Below are 23,521 nucleotides of genomic sequence, written 5' to 3'. Positions count from 1 at the left end.
ATTGAGCTGATGTCACAGTTGTTCACTGTACGCCGTCAAGAAGACTGTAATAAAGGAGCAAGACGCTCAGTTTCCTGGCTCATGAATAAATGAGTTTGGCTTGCTGTTGACCTGCGTTAACATACCCGGAGTATCCAACACGTAGCGATAACAGTACATATATATATATATGCTGTATATATATCTTTTGTGTTCTTCATAAATTAAATATATACATCATGTCATCTCAAAAATGCATGTAATGCAAATTTGGATTTAAATGTTGTATGAGTCGTAATGTTTACGGTGGCGGACAGGGACAAACACGCTGCAAACGGCCAAACGCTGTAACTCAGGAATGCTGTAAAAAATATGCAAACAAAAACACACATGCAACAAAAACGCTTCAAGTAAGAAATTGCGCAATCATAGCAACAAAGTAGAAGCAAAAATTACAAACCACAAAACAAATGTAATAACTAAAAACAAAACAAAAAATGCTGCGGAAATCCAAAACACAACCACTCAAATAAACGACGGCAAGAAGAAAATGAATGCAAGTTCACACCATTAAACGGAAGTTTGGCAGGTCACTATGAACCACCGCAGGACCATTCCTGTGCGACCAGATCTTCTGATCGACTTTCTAGGGTTGCCTACCCCTACTCTGGAAAAACCTGAGCGGGACGGCCTGATTTGTAGGTACTGTAAGTGGCCATCTTTTGGAGAACATGAAAAGTTCGTTTTACTTCATGTCTTTTAAAACACATGGATGTTATCATTTACATTATAGTAGAGCAGCATTGTTACATGGCTTGAACTGTGTTTGTTTTTAAAGCTTGGATGATATCTAATTAACGCAAGTAAATCTAATTTCATGATAGAAATAGGAAAGTGGTACAGGTAAATGGAAGAATATGGACAGGATCTGGTCTCACAGGACTGTTCCTGCGGTTCCCCGTAGTGGCTCGGAAAACTTCCGTTTAGTGGCGTGAACTTCCATAATTCCTTTTTTTCCTTTCCGTCGTTTTGGATAGGTTTGGGTGTCCCCGTTTTGTTTTGTTTTTCTTTTATTTTAAGGTTTGTAATGTTTGCAACATTTCTTTCTTTAGTTTGTGTTCTTACCCCCATTTGCAGGATTTGTTACTTGTAGCATTTGTTTAGCGGGTTTTTTTTGTGTGGTTTTCAATTTGCATGTGTGTGTTTTCCTTTTTTGCATCTTCTTTTGTTGTTGTTTTTTTTACAGAATTTTTGTGTTTGCAGCAGGGATCGCTCCTTTCGGCCACCGGATAATGTGGCTGTGACTTTCGTCTTGTCCCACCATTGAGTCCTTCACATAAAAGTTGGATGTGATACAGCATTAAAGAATAAATTCTTGTACAACATAAAATCATGAATCCACATAGAGTGAATGAAATACAGATCCACAACTCACAAACTGCTGACTACGACATGGAAAAACATGCTTTTTGTGTGTGTGCTTGTATGTTTACCTCTTTCTACTTTGTCATTGTTGTAAAAGTGATTTTCATTTGGTGTAAACAATATTACACATTATTCATTCATTCATTCTTTAATTCGACAATTCTTTGTTTAATATACAGTGGTACCTCTATTTACAAATGTCTCTTCATACAAAATTCTCAAGTTACGAAACTCAACAAGAAAATATTGCCTCTTGTTACGGAAGAAATTTCAAGATACGAAAGGCAAAAAATACAGTATGGGTTGTTACTCGCAGTTCCGAGTACCCTGAATGCAACATACTTTAGCTGCTCTGCCATTGGCTATTACCCAGCATCATCCTGGCATCCAATTGGCTAAGAGGGACTACTGTATGTGTCTATGCAGGGTCCTCGTCATTAGCCCCTCGGGCCATGAGATGTTCCGATAGTTTTATATAAATGCGAATCACCCAAAAAAAGTGCTCACCAGTCAGGCGATTGCTCACTATGCTGATATTTGCCTTAGACATTTTCGAAGGATTGTTAGAAGCCGACAAAGGCAAACGTCCTTCAATCAGTTCTGTACAAAACCCCGGACAAAAACCACTATTGAAAGAGAACATTGACTAAAGAGGGCAAAAAACGAGTATGCAGTTAAAAGTTAAATTTATTTTATTTTTATTCTTTATTCTTAGTTTTTTCTACATTATGCACAGCTCTCATTTATTGTGCAATAATCTCATTGTAACATGTATTTATTACATATTTTGATGCATTTTTATGCTTTAGGAAACATTTATGTCTAAAGCGGGGGGGGGGGGCTTGGAACGAATTCTGGCATTTACATGGAATTCGCAACTCTTTTCTAGCTAAGAAATTTCTTCAAGAACCAGTTAATTTCGTAAGTAGAGGTACCACTGCATATGTATCTCCATACAATACAGTGCCAGGGGCTCACTGTTCTCATTGGGTACTCACAGCAACAGCAGAAGGAGGAGGAGGTAGTGGCAGCCAGCGGCCAGCAGGGGGCTCAAGCTTAGCGTTATTGTAAACGTTAAAGTTCAAAGTACTGCTGCGCCCCTGGCCGTGACCCCCGCCCTGACAGAGCATGCCCAGCGTGAGCGTATTGTGCTTTAGGACACCACTCTGATTGGAGAAGACAACATCACATGACATGGGTGAATGAAGAGATGGGAGGCTTAGCCAACACAGAGTGCACTGCAGCATTGAGGAGACACACTGAACTCCAGACACACATCAATAACACTGATAAGAAACACAAAAATAGTGCTGAGTTACTGAAAGCACAAAAAAATGTTAGCTCGTGTTTGATCATACACACAGTGAATATTGTGTCGTACGAGCAACAATTGGTGGAAAATGTCATTCCAACAAGAAGCACATTTGTTTGTGGGTCCTAAAAGTTATTTGCATGGGATACTCATCAAGTTCCTTACTACAAATGTCTCCCATTCTCTTGTTGTCCAATTAGGTGGAAATGACCCATCTCTGGAGAAACCTGGCTCGGATCAATACCCTTTTTAGGGCATTATCTAAGCAAGGTGCCCACATACATCCTGTACAGTCAGACTGAATTGGAGCATCCCCTTTTCAGATCAAAGTCAGCAAAGGCTCTACTGTCAGCTATCTCAGATCATCCTGAGTGATTATCCTGTGGTGTGGGGTGTGTCGCTTGTGGGGTTTTGCTCCTCCCCGATTTGCTCAGAAAAAGGCCCGTGCCGACAATCCAAACAATATAACCTGGTCAAGATTAACATTTGCAAATTGTTGTGTGTGTTGTCAAGACAGAGTTCAGCCAATTCACTGACTCTGTGACTCTGACGTGAAACGGAACAATAGCCAATTAGGAGACAAGCTTATGATTATTGACAAGTAGGGGAGCAACTTTTTGTGTTGAGTGTTCGTATAACACACTGGTTTCAAAGTCAAGGCCCGGGGGCCAGATCCGGCCCCCTACGTCATTTTATGTGGCCCGCGGGAGCAAATCATGTGTGTCAACTATCATGATTCTTGCTGAAATCTGTAGCTAAATGTCCAATTGTCATGGGTAATAAATAACGTTGAGATTTTGCACCGGCCCTCCGAGGGAAGCCGTAACTCCGAAGTGGCCCGCAACAAAAAATGAGTTTGACACCCCTGGTATAACATGTCTTGCAAGTCATTCATCCATCCATCCATTTTCTAATCCATTTATCCGCTCAACAACCACTCACACTCACAATCACACCTCGGGACAATTTAGAGTGATCACTGAACATACCATGCATGTTTTTGGCATGTGGACGGCACTGGGAGAACATGCTAACTCCACACAGGCAAGCCAGGGCCCGTAATCGAACCCACAACCTCTGCACTGTGAGGCAGACGTGCTAACCGGTCGAACACCATGCCGCACAAATCATTCACCATCATAAAAATGGCAAGAAGAGTTTCCAAATTCAATGCAGTGACCAGATTATTAGCTGCTATTATTTCTTCTCTTTATACTCTTCTTTGCATTGTCTGGTAGTCTGCATGCCCTGTGGCACCACGCTGTTACTTACAGATCAGTCTTGAACTACACCAGACATCTGGTTTGGGGCAGGAGATTCGTGATTGTGGTTAATATATTATGTGTGTGTGGTGCACTGTGGTGATCATATTGTGTACAGCGTGCACTATAGAAGCTGTAAGTAGCACTTGACAATTTTTTTTCCTGTGCAGCCTGCGTAGAACTTTTGTAATGCAGATAACATATTCCCAGTAGTAAAAAAAAATATGACAATCTTAAAATCTTTATAACATGTTAGATGTTTAGGTATGCATTTTCTATTGTTTTTTTTTTTTTAACAAAAAAAAAAAAACATTACAAGTCAATTCTGAAGGTTGAAAAAGGCTTCTGTGGTGTGACAAGTCAAGACTCAGCAGAGAGTACGATCTTTATGATTCATTAAAACCTTTTTTCTGGGGATTTCAAAGACATTCACTTTGGAGCTGTCAAAACGGTATCAATGACTTGCGAGACATGTTATAGAATGACTCAACACAATGCATCTGTCCATCTATTTTCTGACCCGCTTATCCTCACAAGGGCCGCAGGGCGTGCTGGAGCCTGTACCAGCTGTCATCGGGCGGGGGACACCCTGAACCGGTTGCCAGCCAAACGCAGGGCACACATAGACAAACAACCATCCGCACTCACATTGACACCTTGGGACAATTTAGAGTGTTCATCAGCCTGCCATGCATGTTTTTGGAATGTGGGAGGAAACCGGAGTACCCGGAGAAAACCCACGCAGGCACAGGGAGAACATGCAAACTCCACACAGGAAGGCCGGAGCCGGAATTGAACCCTGCACCTCTGCACTGTGAAGCCGACGACGCGCTAACCAGTCAACCACCGGGCCGCCCCATACGATAATCATTGTTATTTATTTATTGTTCTATTTCTGCTATAACAAACACCGTGGCAAGCTTTCCAACATATTACAAGGGTTAAGACCAAACCAGGATAATAGTGTTAATGAGAGCACAATTACTTCCACAGGACAATTATATGTGTTTTCTACAGAAAATGGTACTACCGCAACTATTTTCATAATTAGTGAAGTGACTACATTTAAAAATCAAGGCTCCCCTTTTCATGATATTTGAATTGCTTTCAAATTGGTTACAAACTATATTCAAAATGACACCGTAAATCATTTAAATAAGTGAGTTATTATTGTTGAACTAACTGTAAGAATAAGTGTTGTCTCCAAAATTTTGGATTGTGCCATTTCACGTCATGGTTTCTTCTGCTCTTGCTTACAGTTATGACTATGCAGTAGGTTGGCTGACAAGACGTGATAGTGTGGAGTAGACACGCAAATGCAGTCAAATGCATATCTGGCCAAGTCTATAACAGAACTTACATAGATACAGACAGAGAGGGTCTCAATACGCTGTATGTGGTGCGTGTATGTGTAAGTGTGACTTCTCATTCATGTGGATATCCTTTCAACATACCCTATCCAGGCGTTTGGCCTCGATGTGTCTCAGCAGCTGTTGCCTCCAATCGGCGGGCATTTTGGAGGTGATGTCTTCAGGCTTCTGCGATACCACAGGTCGTACTTTGATGGTGTCATCAGAAGGTTTCTCTGGGCAGGTTGCCAGAGTGTAGTCAGGAGGCATCTTTTCCAGGAGGGCCGCCATGGTGGGACGAGCTGACACCGGACGTGCCTGATGGTCAAGTAACAGTCAATTGGACTGACTTTATAATACTTCACATCCTTTTAAATATCACTCCTGTATGGCTAAACAGACACTGACAAGGAACCAGACTGCATGTTGAGTATGAATGTATTTGATTATCCATCAAACGACAGTATATGCAGTGGCGCTAACACTTATGATATTTACTGAGGTGAGACACCTGAGATGCTCCATAGGTCTCAGTGCTGTAGCTTCTAGCAGATAGGGGGCGACGTTGAGTCAAGCTCTTGGTTGGATAACCGATCATAGGTTTCTTCTGTTCCTGGTAGCTGGGATAATCGTCATCGTAGCGTCCATTTCTCTTGTTGTGCATCATTTGACTCTGGTTGTCTACCATGTTGGCAGAATGGTCCATGGGGGTGGAATAAGCCAGTGCCCGACTATAAAGAGGAGGGTCCCCCTGATGCTGCACAAAAGAAATTTGTTTCAATTGAAGGGATAACATCGCTTTTATAATGACATAGTAAATAATAATACATTCTCATTTCATACTTGCTGTCTGTATTGAGCTTCTTGCAGGGCTTCCTGCTGGGCCTCGTGGACTCTACGGAACAAAGCTAGTTCGGTAGAGCTTACCAATGAGTCTGCTCTCCGCAAAAACCCTGGTCTAGAGCGCTGCGATGGGATTGATTGGAGCTGCTGACTGGTGGAACCATCCTGACCGATTGGCGATTGCGGGAAAGAGAACATCTCCAGTGGTGGGTAAGCACGATACCGAGGGCTCACCAACTCCTTAGGTAACGTCTTCCCAGGTTGATTGATGTAGTCCAATGCTTTTGATGAGTGGTTGACATAATCTGGTGTATTGGGGAAAGGAGGAGGGGCCCGTCTGTCCATGGTCACCTGGTTGGTTACAATTATTGACAGTGAGTAATGTTTAATTTGCAAAGTACAGAGAATATTAACCTACCTAAAAGTTATTCTACAAAAATGCAGTCAATCTTAAAAACAGCTACAATATCCCTTAAGGTGGTTTGTCACTGAGTGGTGAAGGCTTGTGAGTGTTTGGGAATGTAGCAAATGTTGTTTTTCCGCCAGGGTTTGTTAAAGGTTGCAAAAGGTTGCAAAGACCTTCGTCAAATGTTCACAGCAGTTTTCATGGTCGCAATAATTTTAAACGTGTTCAAAATACCGGCGACAAGAAAAAACGTTTTCGACTGTCTGGCAAAGATCTTTGCAACCTTTTTGCGACCTTGAATGAAGCCTCAGGAATAAACATTTGCTATATGCGGAAACATTCGCTTGTATTCCCGGCTCAGTGTGATACAAGTTTTAAACATGCATCTACTGTAAATGCATGTTGCTGACCTGGGGATTATAATTTTGGTCAAAGTGGTAGGCTTTATGTGGGACTGCAGGTTTTTGGTTGTGCCCCTGCTGGTTCTGGTTGCCATGCGCTGGGACTCCAAGCTCCTCATCTAACATAGGTGCGGACTGCGACCGAGCCATGTTGGTCTGCTCCATGGAACCTGGCAGCTCTTGGCGGTCCAAACTGCTCTGCTGCTCAATGGATGAGCTGTAGCTGTCCATGGGAATACTAGAGATAAAGAACAAGTGTAGAAAAGAAAAAAACAGTTCTGTACAAATATGACTTATCACAATGCGGGTAATGCAAGTATCGGTAATATATAAAAGTATACCTATAGACTTTATAGGCGCCAATGTCGATCTCATCGATGCTCTGCGATTTCTTAAACTTGGACCTTGTTTCTTTCATCATTGGAGACAGTCGGTCAGAAGTTTTACTCATTACCACGGTTACCTTGTTGCCCCCGGCGACAGCGAGCTGGTCCTTTCTGTTTTGCTCCCCCTGATTGTTGTGATATGACCAGCTGCCAGGAAGAGGCCCTGATGATTGCTCCCGCCTTGTAGCAAGAAGGAAAAAGAGGTAAAACCTCCATACACCCAATGGTCAGGTTGACAACAGCAGCACAGTTATAAAAGTCTCTGCCATGATTAATGAATAGAGAATGGGTACCTCCGACATTCCAAAAAGAAGCCTGAAGGGTTAATTAAATATTCTGCATTGCAGAAAAGCGTGAACATGAGTGTCACTGGTTGTTTGTCTAAATGTGCCCTGGGATTGACTAGTGACCAGTCCAGAATGTGTCCTGCCTCATTCCCAATTTTAGATGGCATTTGAAGGGAATATAGTTTGATGGAGGGATCGAAATTAAAAATTTGAATTTCCCTGGAAATTCAGTGAGTGTTGAAAGATTCAGTAGGTCAGGCAAAATCCCCCCAAAAGAAAGAAATTGACAATTGTAAAATTGATTAATATACATCGGCAAAAATCCCAGACAGAGGAGCATGCAAATATGCTGCCCATGGGCTGTGAGCCACAGCAGTGCTGAATGCTGTAGTGTTTGGATGTTTTAGCATGTGCCGTATGCGCCATCACAGGCATAACATCACTTTTCTGCCCATAATCTCCTAAAAGATTTTGGATTGGTTTGTATTAAAGCCCAAAGAGTACAATGTTACAGACAGAAATGTTGTGTGACTAAGTAAGAATCTGCAGCGCAACGGTGTGTGAATGCTTGTCTTGAAACATTTTTCTTCTTTGCACAGTAACACTAGGTTGAGTTCAACCATAACTAGTGTCCAAAACACATGCAACAGAAAGTGACAAACTACCGAGGAGTAAAATTGATGATCTCCTGCTTCAGTTACCTTTGGTCTACCACCTTGCGGTCTGGGTTTGGACTTGAGGTTGGTGTCAGGTCCAATTTGGAGGGAAACGCTGTCCTGTCTTCTAAGGGGCTTGGGGTGCGGGTCCAATTTTGCCAAGGATTCTGGGAAGCTTGCACAGAAGCTTGGGATTCGTTGTCATGTGTGGTCCGTTGGTTGTTGTGAAAGGGGAGTGTCTGTGCGTCCAGCTCTAACGGGACGCCCACAATTCGTTCTTGCCTTAGGAGAGGACGGCGGCCATGTGTTGACTGGCTCCGGGGTTTGGAACCCAGTGACGGGTTACCCTGGCTCGTATTAGATGATGAAGGGTCTAGGGGAGACTCCTCGGCATCAAATCCAGTGTTGTCATAGTGAGGTGCCTCGGCCCAGTCGAAAGGCTCGCTCAGCGGGCGTCTATCTCCACGTTGCTGAATGGTCCCTGATGGGGGAGTTTCTCTTTGGGACAGCAGGGGCTTGGAGTCAATCGGTTTCGGAAAAGACTGGGCCAGCCTAAATTAGGATCAAGGATAATGTTGAAACCAACTCTGTCCAATAAGAATGTATTTTGTTGTTTCTCATTTACGTTTAAATAACAAAAGATAGCATTTGTCTGGCCCAAAGAATAATACACACAGAGAAACACAAATTATTGATTAAGCTGATTAGGACCAGCGGGATGGATGGATGGATGTCAAATGATGACAAGGGTTGAACCAGAAGACTCTTTCTGGCAACAAGTGTTCAACATCTCAACAACATCTGTTGCTGTACTGGCCATGTCGTTTTTTTTTTAGGCTGGCCATGATATATGGTTTAGCGGTAGTCCCACTGAAGAAAATACAGGAAGGAAAGCTGGAGTGGGGGAAATGAAGATGTTGAGGTTTTTTTTAAGCCTGTATCTCCATGAGTAGCGGTTTGCAAATGTGTGCCCACGTAGCGAAAGCAGGTATTTTTTTCTGTCTTTTTTTTTTGTCAGCGTTCATTCACAATGCTGGAGCTAACACGAGCTGATTTTGATTGAGGGTGGAGCTGCCATCTATGATAACACCCATGATTTCTTCAGTAGAAACACATTCTGTATAATACAATATATAAGTAAGTAAAGCAGATGTTATTATGGTACGGAATTCAAACATATTACTGCCTTGAGACTCAAAACGGTTGGTTTAGATAGATACTACAGTGCATGTTGAATCCGCCTTACTTTTTGTGGAGCCACTGCACAAGCTTAATGTTCAGTGGTAATCACCTCAACGCACTTAGAGTATACTGATGTTTAGATTGGTCAACTTTAAAGCAGGGGAGGAAAGAGATGAGGGAGAAAGAGTGAATTGTGACCTGCCTGCAGCATCCTAATGAGCTTCTTGACTGAGCAAGCAGAGAATGGCAAAGACAGAGAGGCATGCAAGTTTGTGTGGGGGGGATCTTGGAAAGAATGGATAAAGCAAAGTGACAAGACAGAGGATAGATTAGGGTGACAGATGAAGGAGTTTGAAGTTGAGACGATGGAGTTGAATGAAAAGAGGATGGATGGCTATGAGAAAGTGACGGAGATGGCACTGAACATGAGCCATGATTGGACATTTGTGGCTACCTGTTGGTCCAGTGTGTTTGAGGAACCTGGTCCTTGTTGGGTGCCGGCAGGGCAGGGTTGTGTTGGTGGGCGTGAGAGTGAGGGTGTGAGTGGGTGTTAACGGGTGGGTTGGAGGAACCAGAGGAGCCCACCGAGGGAGAGTAATCAGAGTAGGTGGCCGAGGAGCCACTGTGATTCAGACAGTGGAGCTTATCCACCTCCTCGTCTGTAGACTCTAGACAGAACGAGAGAGAAAGAGAGATATATACACATCTCAAGAAATTACCTTACTTGCTTACAAACAGAGGTCGATGTCATGAAGTACAAATACTCTGTTACCGCACTGATGTAGATTTTCTTTCAGGTATCAGTACTTTACTTGAGTATTTATTTTGCTAATGTCTTCTGACTTTTTCGCCCTTGGGAACTTTCTATTCCTTCCTTTGTCAAAAAAAGCTCAATTCACTTTTCAATCTTCATGGATGATGTTCTGTTTCTGTATGACATACACATTTTCACACATTTTACGGGGGATTCTGGGAACCTATCTTCTGGTATTCACTGAAAACTCACCTATTTGCAGTTTTTGTGCGCGGGCCATTGTCTTGTCTATTTGAAAAAAGTGTTCTGCCGCCATCTTGTGGCATTTATAACCAATTGCAAACATTTTTAGTGTGAGTAAATTCTTTGTGGATTTTCCCTATTCTCGCTATCTGCTGCGAATAGCAGTAGTTCACTGTACATTGAAAATGAATAAATGATCTCAAATGAGGAAGGATGTTTATGGAACCTTGCACATCTATCCTTCTAAAACATGTAACCGATTTAAGAAGCAAATATCCAAATGTCAAAATAAAAGACGGACCTATCTGACCTAGAGAACACTCATTTCTAGGAGCATTGTAGTATTCCCTCACTCTCAGTGTTCAACTCTGAAAGAAATCTTTGTGGCACTATTACAGTACTAATTAATGGGCACGATTACAAGCAAGCCCCGAGCGCTTCATCACAGACCAGATTAAATGTGTTTAAGCCTGCATGCCTTTGTGTTTCAGTGTAAAACAGCACCTTTTTTATCCTTGCCAAGCAGCACCACCTTTGGCTTGTACATCGATGGCTCCACTAGGGTGGGCCTCATGTCGGAGATGCGGATGTCATTGGGTGAGCCGCCCATTGAGTCCTGTTGGAAGTCAATCAGTAGTCATGCTGTTACGTTATGGCAAAGCATCATTGGATAATCAGTGTAGAGAAACTAAAATGTTAGACAAGCATCTAAATAATTTTGCATCTAAATAATTTTGACCCTGTTTTGTGTCAAATTGGATCTCCAACAAACTATGACACCAAAAATGTGGAGCTCTTTAAAAGGGGACTTTCATCACACTAGCACAATACACACCTGCATGTTGAGGGTGTCATACATTGAAAAACAGAGCAACAGAAGCAATTAATGGTTGCCTTTTTCACACTGGGCAGAGGCTTAGGCATAAACTGATTGAGGGCTTCTTTACTTCCTGAATCAAGACTTGAGTGTTATCACAAAATGAACTATTTTCTGTCTTAAAATATTTCACAGAGAGCAACATTAGAGATAGAGAAGGGGTCTTATTTAAATGGGCAAGATGGTTATTTATGCTTTCAGTTGGGGCAAATGTTTGTGTTACAAACCTCTGAGCTCTCTGTCAGGTCCTCTTTGTCCTTCCTCTTTGGGATGTCAATGCCAGAGTTATGCATCGATCCCTGATCCATAAGCTGAGCCTGAGAGAAGTCCTGCATCTCTCTGTCTGTTACCTAGTAAGCATAGATGAAACCAAACAATGCATCAGTTCATGTTTTCATGATGCAGTGTGTGTCGAACTGGGTGTTTTCTACCTCTTTAGGTGGCAGGGGCCATGGCGGTTCATATGGCTCTTTACTATGGTGTGTAAGTTCCATGTTTGTAACTGCTGAGGTGACAGTGCCTGTGCTAAGATGGTGCTGGTGACCATGGCCGGTGTGAACATTTTTACCCACGAGGCTTTGCACTGACTTGACCATGTTCTTCAGGTCCTCGGGGTAAGGTGTGGGATAGCGTTTTAGGTTTATCTCCACCTGTGGAAATAGATCAGGACAATTTTTATTGAGCAAAATGTTAAATCGACCTTAAGCTTCTTTAATTTGTAGTCTTTTGATTATTTACTCTTTTGATTCTTAGTTTATTTTGTTGTCATCGCAATTCAAATGTATATGTATGCAAATGAAAAATTACAACATAAAAATACACACACAAAAAAGAACTATAGTGTTTGTAGTGTTGAAGAATGTGTCATGATCCTGTTCCGTGTGTCTCCAGCAGGTGGCAGAGGAGGGCCTTCCCTCCAGCTTGCACACCGGCAATCTTTTCATCAAGTTAGCCATGGATTTGAGGACTGCCAACATCCCATGTCTCTGTCGGATTATTGACCTTGTTGCTGCTCTTGCTCAAGTGTTTTCTTGATCTCGTCATTGTCGTTTTTGCTGTCTTGCCTCTCACCTTGTATTCATTTTGTCTTCGATCTTGTTTTTGTTTGGTGAAATTGGACTCTAGTCATTTTGTTTATATGTATCTTGGGGTTCCTATTTCCTTGCCTTTGCAAGCGCTTTTTGTTAATGTACTGTTTTCCTGGTTCTTTTTGACCAGCATTTTCTGTTTATACTTGGTTGGTGCGCTTTTGTGATTCAATATTTTTGCCCGGATTTTGTTTGTCTACGTTTGTGGAATCCGATCGCCATTCAGTTCATTCCCAAACTGTGTCAGAATGAAAACCAATATGAAAGTAAATGTGGCTTTTCATGAGACTAGTCAACCTTATTAATGAAGACCTACATAACAAAAGTGCCTCACAGTGCTTCACATGCCCACAGTTGACAAATAATAAGAGAATAAGATACCAGGCTGCAACGGATGCCGAGTAGGCAGCATTTAACACAATATGCTATTGAACCAAAAATACATTAATGGTAAAATATAATTGTAGTTAACCGTGAAATTTCAAATTGCCCCCTCCCAAAAAAAAAAACATAATCACAAAAAATATCACAGCACTATACAAACATGTGTCGCGCAATATTAATGGCAAAAAGATGTGAAATTGAGGTAATTTAGTTGGATTATTGAACAGAAAGCATTGTTAACGTATTTTGTTTTGCTCTATTATTTTCCGACTTCTCGCACAAGCCCGATGAGCTGATTGAAGTTTTGATATTAAAACATAAAGGTGAATTCACTTAGATTATCATCATTTTTATGAGACGTGGTATAATTAATTTGTTAGGCCCTGTACATGCATACAATTTGGTCCGTTTTCTACAACTTGGTCCTCTGTCATTTATGGGCCCTTAGCTAATTACTCTTTCCCCCACTTATGGCGCGACGGCATCAGGCTGCTGCTGAAACAGGCTCATTGGTGTTTATTGACTTGGCTGAAGGATGAAGATGAACTCTGAGCCACATGGTTGACTCACATTCTGCCAAATGCTACAAAACTGGTAAGAGGGCATTTTAGATTTTAGATTCATATTGACCCTCACATCTCTTAGTGAAAAAAACAACTATATTTTTTTTCAAATGCCAAGTCAATGACAGAAATAAATTCATAAATAAAAAATTAGTAAATAAACACAGTCTTCACTAATCCCAAAGATGCACATTAATTATTGAAGAAGGGGAACATAAAATTTTGTTCCACCGTTTGATAATGGAGGAGAGAGTAAAAGCACACATCAGGTATTTATCATTTCACAGATTTTGTGTACTTGTAATGCAGTACAGTGAGTCTTTCCAAGTTTGTATTTTTTATTTATTTATTTTTTACTGGCAATGTTACACTAATACCAAATACACAAGGGAGGGCAGTAAAGATGCACAAACAAGCAACAAGTAAAAGGCATGGGCCGTGCTGTGTAGAACTGTCAAAACATCTTTCATGGAGAAATCTCAGTGTGTTGGGATGTGCGTCATCTCTGAAGCCTCAGGCAATTCATTCAGGTATTAACATTGATGTATTCCATTTAAAATTGCTGTAATCCAGTAAAATGTGGCAAATGAAATATTTTTGTAAAGCCTCATCACCCATTCAAAGTTTTATTTAGAATCCAATGTAGTGGTGAATCAAAGAAAAAGCATAAAAACTCACAATCAATATACTCCTGGACATAACAGTCCATACACTAAAAAAAAAAAATCGGATGAACATGATTAAAATTGGGTCAACTGATATACTTTTGTACACTTTTCCAGCAAAATATTAAAATTGATATGCTCATTCTAATCATGCACAAACGATGTGCATGTCCAAATTCAGTAAATCCAGTGGAACCAAACGATTCCCCCCCCCAATGTACGTAGACATCCAGGTACATACTGAACATACAGACAGACAGCACAGCCAGATAAAAGGCAGACCTTGACCTTCCCGGAGTTGTCTTCCTCTTCTTTCTTGTCCTCAAAGTCAAAGGCCACAGTCATCCTCTGCTGTCTCTGCTCCTCCCACAGAGTAGGATTAAAGCTGTCACTGTCCGACTGATAATCTGCACACAGAGCACCAACCGAAAAGTAAAGCGCGATGTTGTAAAACTGCCAATGAACTCCTTAGACAATTTAATCGGCAGATATGCTGTGCTTAAAATATGATGTTAAGCCATCATTTTATGGTAAGAGGGAAGAGAAAATTCTTGTATTCATGTTCTCATTATCCATCCATCCATCCATTTTTAACACCGCTTATCCTGAAGAGGGTCGCGGGAGTTGCTGGAGCCTATTTCATCTGACTTTGGGCGGAAGGCAGACTACACCCTGAACTGGTCGCCAGCCAGTCGCAGAGCACATATTGAGACAAACGACCATTCACACCCACATCCACGCCATCGGTGGAAACCTATCCCACGCAGCCCCCACATAAATCAGGCGAGTGTACCACTATACCATCAGCGACTGTTATTATTATCGTTCATTAAAACATCTTTTTAAAAGTAACTCTAGTGATCGCGCTTATTTGTACTAATTACATTTTGCCTTATTCCTCATATGAAAATTCCCACATGACACATGACAGGCTCAAACTCCACATTTCTGCCATCAGATTTTCATTCATACGCATAATACACATGTGCATGCGTACACACACACACACACACACACACACACACACACACACACACACACACACACACACACACACACACACACACAGTTTGTACCCTCATCATGACGAGGTTGTTGAGGAAACATGTAGTTGGTCAAAACCTTCTGTTTGGTGTCGGGGTGGGCTTCTGTCTGTAAGGGGATCAGAGCCTTGGACTGCAATGACAGACACATCGATATCAGCTTTCAAGCAATGTCATGTGTAAAAAAAAAATATTTAGATGCCATCTTTGTCACTCGAGGTGTCCATTCGCACTCAATTGCCGGCACTCATTCTGTGTTCCCTTTCCACATATGCATAATGCTTCTATTTATTACTATACCGAAACGTACAAACATAAATTAACCTTTTTTTTTTCCTAACCACACAGTATTATAGATCTTACAAAATGCCTCTCCTTCCTGACAATTCATTTGCATTACTGGTTAATCGTTTGCAGAGGTTAATATGAAAGGAATACAGTTGCAGTCTAAATGTAATCATCACTGCATGTATTTTCTGATAATGCAATCAAATGCACAGGTCAGAAATTCTGCTTGTGTACTGTCACCCGATTTTCGGTATTGCATTCATCTACAGGATCATATTTTGCGGGAGAGGAGGGAGAGCTACCTGATTGTCAGAAAGCCAGAGAGCAGCCAGGTCCTTCAACTTAGTAAAGGTGAACGGGAGATTCTTTAACCTGACAATGAGAGACAAGGGAGGGGAGCAAGAATAAGAAAAATATGTTTTGTCTGCCCACGTACTGTACAGCCCGCAGAGCATGTCACCATAGCAACACACTCGCCAGTTGCCATAGCAACTGGAGGCGGAAAGAGCAAAGACAAAATCATTGATGAAGAGTTTCCATTACAGTGTCTGTGTGTCGGTGTGTGTATACCTATTATCACTAAGGTTTAGGACTCGTAGTTTGGTCATCTGTCCTATCTCATCAGGGAGGAACTCAAGTTTGTTGGAGCGTAGTGACATCACTGTCACATTCTTACAGTTACCGATCTGAACACACAAACATAACATTGTGGGGTCAGTTCAGGCAACGAATTGCATGGGTGGTGCTTTCAGGAAGAAAAGTGTCAAGAGTGCAATTGGATAGTCACCTCTCGGGGAAGTTCTATGAGGAAGTTCTCATCAGCAGCAAAGGTTCGGAGACTGTGCAGGTAGCCTATGGTTGGAGGAAGTGACTCCAACTCATTACAGCTACAGTCCAGTTCCTCCAATAGACAAAGACTGAGTGGAAGACATATTGAGAAACGGGGAGGCAAAGAGAAAATGGCAAAGAAGTAATAATCATAAAAAAAGATTCCACAGCTAGTAAACTACTCTTACAATGATATAATTATTTAAAGCATATGGATGGTGATATTCCTTGCTGGGCTTCGAATCATTTTCAGGAACAACTATCATGAGCTGAATACCAAGTTCAAAATGTGGTATAGAATGCGAGTGTAAAACCGTTTGTAAGCTTGTTTCAGTACAACAGGATTAAACCAGACCCATACAACACAAAACTACAAAAATAGAGATTCATAGCTTTGCTGGAATCAACACCATCCTTCAACTTATTGCTGTATGAAGACAATAAGGAGAGTTCGTTTACAAAGACAGGTAAAAGACATAATTGAGCTCTGTAAATGGTGGACTGCAGGGTTAATAAATTACATATAGAGTGCAAATACATGATAGTCTCTCAAAAGCCTTTTTTGTGTGTCTTAATTCTTTATGCATTTACAGTATCTGGTTTTGGAAAGGACCTCTTCATTTGCCTTCAGAGCAACAACTAAGATCATAAAGAAAAGTCAAAGATCAGCACATTTAAGAATCAATAAATCATCACATGAATCTGCTCATGAACAATCATTGCACAGGCTTCGTAGGACTTTATTACAATATGGGTTCGATTTTGATCCTCCATCATACATTTTAAATGTGTGCGTCAATGACAAGCCGAACATGTTTACAGTAATGTCCATGGGGCTCGACAAGGCCCTTTGACCCACTTGTCTTTGAGCACCACTGGCCTGGCTAACAGCAGACTCATGCTAATGAGCCGAGCATTTTACATTCAAGTACTGTTATTGTTAACATTGCAAGAGTCTGCCGTTATTATTCCCACCAGCCTGGACCATCTGGGCCACCATACGGTCGGAGGAGAGGAGAGAATAGTGGAGAGGAGGGGCGGGGGGAACTTTCTTATCCTTTATTTAGATATCTTACCAGCCCACAAATCCTTAAAGCAGTGCCAGGTGTCACACTGAAGCAAAGAAGGCCCTGCAATGTTTTCCCCTGCTGCGGTATGATTCTATAGGTGCTACAGCAGCTCATTAAGAAGAGCCCTGGTTAGTCACTAATGTATATCTCCTCAGGCAGAAAGGAGAAACAAAATGAGCAATACAGCACATGAGGTTCTTTTTGAAAACGATACAAAATGGGTCAGGTCGAGCAAGCTGGACATTTTCGTTAACACCTAACTAACTCAGCAATTTATCACATTCATGCGCATGCAGTATCCAATTTCTAAGGCATGTGTAGATGGCTGCTTGAGCTAACTGTTTTCCAGTTTAGCAGCCATAAATTATCTGTTGAAACTATGTATATTTATGCCGCGAGTCTCTGTAAACTGACGGTATTTATTAATTTTTTGTTTTCCCTAGTTTGCCTTAGCCACTATACGGTGGATCTACGAAAGTTAACGTCACTGAATTAGACCCATTCATAATTTAACTGAAATGTTTCATGAGTAATGCCTCTCTGAAGGGACATGTCACTTCAGAGTTTGAACCATCGTCACGCATGACGTCAGCCATAACTTATGCGTACTTTGTCAAACTTAACCCTTTCATGCACCCTGTAACCTGATAACATGGTAAACTGTCCATTGTAGTAACCGTTGTCCCTGAAAGGGTTAATTTCAGCAAGTGTCAGAGTACTAACTTGACTCTGCTCTGTCTCTGTTATGTTTTATATTTGGCTTTTCGTGATGTGTCTTCAACACTTTTGGCAATAGAGGGAATGACATGCATGATATAACGGGAGATATTAGCGTTATCAGAAAGACCTTAGTGCAGAGATCATAAAGGATTAACTCTGTGCGCGCGCGCGTGCGTGCGTGCGTGTGTGTGTGTGTGGTGGAGGGGGCGCATTTTTGCTATGTTTTGCAACATATAGCCAAAGTAAGAACCAACCTAACTAGGGGTGATAATACACCAAGGGCTCTAGATTCATGCCAAGTCTACTGCGAGGCACAGTGCAGCTGTACGCATGGGTGGAATTTCCTTATTTTTGGTAGTTTTGCAGATGCGCACAATTAGAAACAGGTGGTTTGCGCATTTGTGGGTTGAACACAGCCAACTAAATTCGCAACGGTCCTCTCATTTCCTTTAAATTCAGCGCTAGAGAGGCACACAGTCTACATGGTGGAAGCAGGAACTGACACACTGAAGCTGCCACCCCCAGACTATAACACTCTGTGGAGCAATGAAATGTGCAGCCAGCAAGGCGACACTGTCTTCATACATCTGGGTGGGCCAGAGAGCACGGAATTAACTAGATGAGAATAGCGCTTAGGCTGCAAGCTTCGGCTATTTCAATTGCTGTCTTATGATATTTATACCAGTGGGACCGTGGGGGAATGAGCGTGAGCGGCGCGAGATGAATCTAAATCTTTGTTGGCAAATGTTTTGCCCAATATTGCGTGTGCAACAACTGTGTGGTAAGGAGAAATGGATTCATATTGCAATAAACACTAACAATGTGACATTTGTGTAGCTTTACGACAATGTGGTAATACCTATTGCAGTACAGTGATCCCTCGCTACTTCGCGGTTCGTTTCTCGCGGGTTCAGTGCATCGCGGATTTTTTCAAACATAAAAAAAAAATAATAATAAATAAATAATAACTTTTTCTTTCAATATACATGGAGTACAGTACTGTATATGTTGCTCTATGTGACTCGCTGTTGTTTTGCAGCTTCTTGCGGACAGTTTGCAGACTTTTTGCGGACTTAAAAAAAAAATAATAATAAATTGGTCGCTACTTCGCGGATTTTCGTTTATCGTGGGTGGTTTTGGTCCCCATTAACCGCGATAAACGAGGGATTACTGTAGTCTGCCAAAAGCGGGTGGAAATATTTGACCAAAAATAAGTCCAATAGCTTGGTCACTAAAGTATGAAAGCCTATCAATCTATTTTATTTCTACAGCAGCCAGGCTGTGATCCCGCATTTGAAACACGCTTTGTTATGGTTCACAAGATGAGCCTAGTTGGACAGAAAAAAACATGCGCAGGGCTCCCCTAATTATGACAAAGCACATTCAGCATAATGGTGAGTTGTAGTGGATAAGATGTTTGGAAAATGAATGAATGGATTTGCAATCTTTTTTATTTGCATTTGCGTCTTTGCCGGTGTGTCGAAATACGTCTTTTATGTGGAACACATCTGCGGTACGAAAAAGGTTGAGGTTAGCTGTACTGTGCTTCAAAAATAATCAGTAACGTCATCGACTAATCGACTTTGACTTGATTTTCATCATTTTAGTCGACTGCCAAAAGTCTTGAGTTGTTCAGCCTCTTGCTGACAGATCAACCTTCGAACAGATTATTTGGTTGTTGAATAGCATTGCGGATAGCACTGTGTTCAACCTTAGAGGTTCCTATGTGTTTAGATTTTATATTTTTAAGCAAGTATAGACCTAAAAAAATAGTAGATTGGCACCAATTTTGCTGCAAGGATAGAGATCATACACATTCCATGAACTGTACACAAATTATATAATTATTTTGCATGTTAGAATACTATTGACAGATAATATAAATCCCATACATTTGGGACCGAGGAGGCAAAGAGAGTTGTTTGCCAAGATAAATTATGTTGCATTCATTAAAGGTGAAATGCAAATATATTAATGACATGTATCTATCCATCCATTTTCTAATCCGCCTATTCTCACGAGGGTCGTGAGGCATGCTGGAGCCTATCCCAGCTGTCTTCGGGCAGTCGGCGGGGTACACCCTGAACTGTTTGCCAGCCAGTCGCAGGGCACACAGAGATAAACAACCATCCGTGCTCACACTCACACCTAGGGACAATCAAGAGTGTTTCATTCACCTGCCATGTATGGTTTGAAATGCGGGAGGAAACCGGAGTACCCTGAGAAAACCCACGCAGGCACGTGAAGAACATGCAAACTCCACACAGGAAGTCCGGAGCCGGAATCGAACCCTGTACCTCTACATTTTGAGGTGGATGTGCTAACCATGCGATCACTGTGCCACCTAATGTCATTTATTAGTGTCTAAATACAAGTTGATTAAAAGGAATAACTTGAGACGGCATGAGCCTAATTATGGGGAACACACTGATTTCAAGGAAGTCATTAGTGAAGGAGGGCTACGTTCTAAGGTATCAGCAGAAGGGAAATAATGGTGTGCTTATTGAAGTTAATCCCAGGGACTTATTCAGAAAGGTGCATTGTTTTCAGGGCATCAAGATAAAAAGCACAGCAGATGAAAATATTGTAAATTATCTATCACAACTTATCTCTGTTACAATGCAATTACATCATGATGTTACAAATAAAAGTTATTTAACTGTAAAGAGTAGAGCAATATCACTGCTCCAATATACTTTTCTATTCTATTTGTTGTCTCCAGTGGAGTCCATTGTGTTGTGCTCTGATCCATCACATGCAAAGAAACTTTGTGTCTGTGAGGACTTTAAGACCAATTTACCATTCAAGGAAGAAATTATGGGGAAACATTTGTGCACTCAAAACAAAAAATTGTTTAGTTTGTGTGAAGTGATGCAATCTTTTTTTTTTTCTCATGGTGTGTTTGTATCTGTGACGCAACTGAACATCTCTCTCTGGTTTCTGAACACATCCCTGAAGCAACAAACTATGTTCTAAAGTTACTCACCCTTGCTTGGGCTTCGCACTTATGCCACGGCAACGCAGCAAAAGCAACACACAGAATCCGCCCCCCCAAATCATCAGCCAGCACAATAACAGAGAGTAGTAAACAAGGAAAGTACATAACCCTCCAGAGAATAACACCTAGTGATGAACTAGCAAGCAAAAACTGATCTACGTGGCTTTAATTGGCCTTTATGACTTGAATGCTCGTGGAGATTTCTTACCTCCCGATAGTTCCCGGCAGTGAGGTCAACTGGTTGTCATCCACTTTCAGTGTTGTAAGTTTCTTTAACATTCCTGTAAGGCCATGCAAATGCAAAGACGTCGGTAAATACAAATTAACTTTGTTTACAGGTTCACATTGCAGCCCAGATACAATTGTGCTCCTAAGTTGACATACCCAAGGGGTGTGTACACTTAATGAGCACAAATGTAAATATCACCATTCACCACTAGTTGGCAAGCATACAGTGGTGCTTAGAAGTTTCCGTACCCAAAGGGTATGTAAACCTCTGAGCACAACTGTATTGTTAAAAAAAATGTTTGAACTGCTGTAGATGGAGGTCTGTGGTCTGTAAAGGCTCTTATTTATATTGTATAATAAAATAATGTGTGTGTCTGAGGACCCACCTATAGAGTCAGGGAGATGCTGAAGCATGTTGGAGGAAAGCAAAAGATCCTCTAAGGCCTCACAACCTGAAACATCCGTGTCCAAATTCTCAATACGATTCTTAGCTAAGTCTAAGTAGCGCAGCTGGCGAAGTTTTCCTAGTGACTGCAGAGTCAGAGAGATAAGGAAGGCAAATCATAGATAAACCACTTCTATAAAATTAAAAAAAAAGAACATACAGTATTTTATAATTAGTTTCCTTACCCCAGGTATGGACTGGAGAGAGTTGTTATCCATCCACAGCTCCTTTAGATTATGAATCTGCTCCAACACTTCCGGCTAAGATGCAAATAGACCACACATGTCAACAAAATAAAAACGGCCAAAATATTTTTGACCAGAAACTTTCAGTGACAAATTTCAAATTACATTTTACTGTGACAATTTACATTCACTTTATGCTTCATTAGGTACACTACATCTAAATCCCTCTAAACTATCTAAAACTCTATTTACAAAGATAATAATATTTAATTTTAAATGACACCATCATAATGAAGAGAAGACACTTGTTATGGTGGAGTAGAACCAGTCACATTCGCAAAGAGAGTCATGGCCTTTGAGCGTGGTGAACATAAATTAGTGGGCGAGACTCTTGGCGGGATGCAAACCATGCGGCGAACTTCCTGTCTGACCCAGATGTCAAATCCTGTCAACTTACATCCGGTCTTCTCTCCCTCAGCCCCCTCATGGCACTGTGTCCCATTTCATGGTCCAGCTGAACTCATGCCTTACTCCTTAATGAGACGATGTCTTGAGAAGATTCATCATATGCTGCACCAGTTTTTGAAATGAGAATGTCGAAGGAGGCCGCCCCTGAAATGGGACTTGCCGACATTGTTTGTGATTCTTTCCCGTGCTATCTATATTATATATATTTTTAATAGTGCTGTCAAACATTTAAAATATTTAATCGTGATTAAATGCACAAATGTCTTAGTTAACTCATAATTAATCGCAATTAATCACACTTTTTTATCATTTCTAAATTTCTTTTATATTTTTTTGTCCTGTTTTTTCCCGTTTTAATGCTCTCATCAACATGGAATCGTGGATCAGTTTTCTACGTGCAAAATGCAAGTATTTACTGAAACAACAATTTAGATTTTCAATTTTACATGAACATTTTTCACTTGAAGCAGTTATTCACACATAATCTCTCACACAATAACACTGTCCATCAACATCAGTGAAAAAAATATTTTGTCACACAACAGCTCCTTTAACAGCTCTTTTTCGCGAATCAAAACAGAGCAATATAAAATTATAAAGTGCACATCTAAGGTAAACTAGTACTCAGCCTATAGTGGATTTAAGCCATGGTTGCATACTTCGTTTTTCTCAAGTTTGCTTTGAACACAGCAGTCAGGCTATGTTGATTCTCTTTGTCCTTCTTGCGCGGAAGTCTCTCTATGGTTTTGTTTAGACATCATTTCAGATGACTACTCTTGGTTCGAGGCACAACACTGGAGACGTTTTATTATTTTCAGTGTGGTCGCTACCGCTGCACCGCTGAACTCTCAACGTGCCTCAGCACACCGTCGCTTTCAGACGAACACGGAGAAGCTCCACCCCCTTTATTTATATGGACACGGAACACGGTAACCTTCCACACAAAATAGTTCCAAGCTTGTAATGGAGGCTCTCGCTGGCAATCCGTAGTGGAGTCGTTTGATGCAATGCGAATGATTTTAGCTTGAGTCGAGCTGTGGACAATGTTGACAGGCTTGCATGCAGTAGTCATACATTTAGCTATGGCTTCAGCAAATTTGTTCTTCGTCGTGTTATCCATTTTCTTCGCTTTGAAATGATCCATAGCTGTCTGTCTGAGACGAGGGGGCGGAGTACTCACATCAGC

The 23,521-nt window shown here is 41.3% G+C and overlaps 1 protein-coding gene across 5 annotated transcripts in view; it reads right to left on the bottom strand.

Annotated features, from left to right (window-relative positions):
• Positions 1–23,521, bottom strand: part of lrrc7 (leucine rich repeat containing 7) — a 98,619-nt gene that overhangs the window by 16,554 nt on the left and 58,544 nt on the right. The window contains exons 8-27 of one of the 5 annotated variants that reach the window (XM_019864693.1): positions 21,868–21,942; positions 21,624–21,768; positions 21,218–21,290; positions 20,998–21,015; positions 16,181–16,310; positions 15,964–16,079; positions 15,696–15,765; positions 15,139–15,238; positions 14,345–14,469; positions 11,794–12,012; positions 11,590–11,712; positions 10,990–11,101; positions 9,943–10,156; positions 8,352–8,858; positions 7,319–7,543; positions 6,987–7,215; positions 6,171–6,521; positions 5,839–6,084; positions 5,433–5,645; positions 2,403–2,570 (exon numbers count right to left, since the gene is read on the bottom strand). In XM_019864693.1, the coding sequence (XP_019720252.1) occupies positions 2,403–2,570; positions 5,433–5,645; positions 5,839–6,084; positions 6,171–6,521; positions 6,987–7,215; positions 7,319–7,543; positions 8,352–8,858; positions 9,943–10,156; positions 10,990–11,101; positions 11,590–11,712; positions 11,794–12,012; positions 14,345–14,469; positions 15,139–15,238; positions 15,696–15,765; positions 15,964–16,079; positions 16,181–16,310; positions 20,998–21,015; positions 21,218–21,290; positions 21,624–21,768; positions 21,868–21,942 (3,459 nt within the window). The remainder of the gene's footprint in view (positions 1–2,402; positions 2,571–5,432; positions 5,646–5,838; positions 6,085–6,170; positions 6,522–6,986; positions 7,216–7,318; positions 7,544–8,351; positions 8,859–9,942; positions 10,157–10,989; positions 11,102–11,589; positions 11,713–11,793; positions 12,013–14,344; positions 14,470–15,138; positions 15,239–15,695; positions 15,766–15,963; positions 16,080–16,180; positions 16,311–20,997; positions 21,016–21,217; positions 21,291–21,623; positions 21,769–21,867; positions 21,943–23,521) is intronic. The other 4 variants (XM_019864694.1, XM_019864697.1, XM_019864695.1 and 1 more) reach the window with 4 other exon arrangements.

Source organism: Hippocampus comes, unplaced genomic scaffold (assembly GCF_001891065.2).
Source record: "Hippocampus comes isolate QL1 unplaced genomic scaffold, H_comes_QL1_v1.1 scaffold172, whole genome shotgun sequence".
Classification (NCBI taxonomy): Eukaryota; Metazoa; Chordata; class Actinopteri; order Syngnathiformes; family Syngnathidae; genus Hippocampus; species Hippocampus comes.
This window is presented reverse-complemented; position numbering and strand designations above follow the sequence as displayed.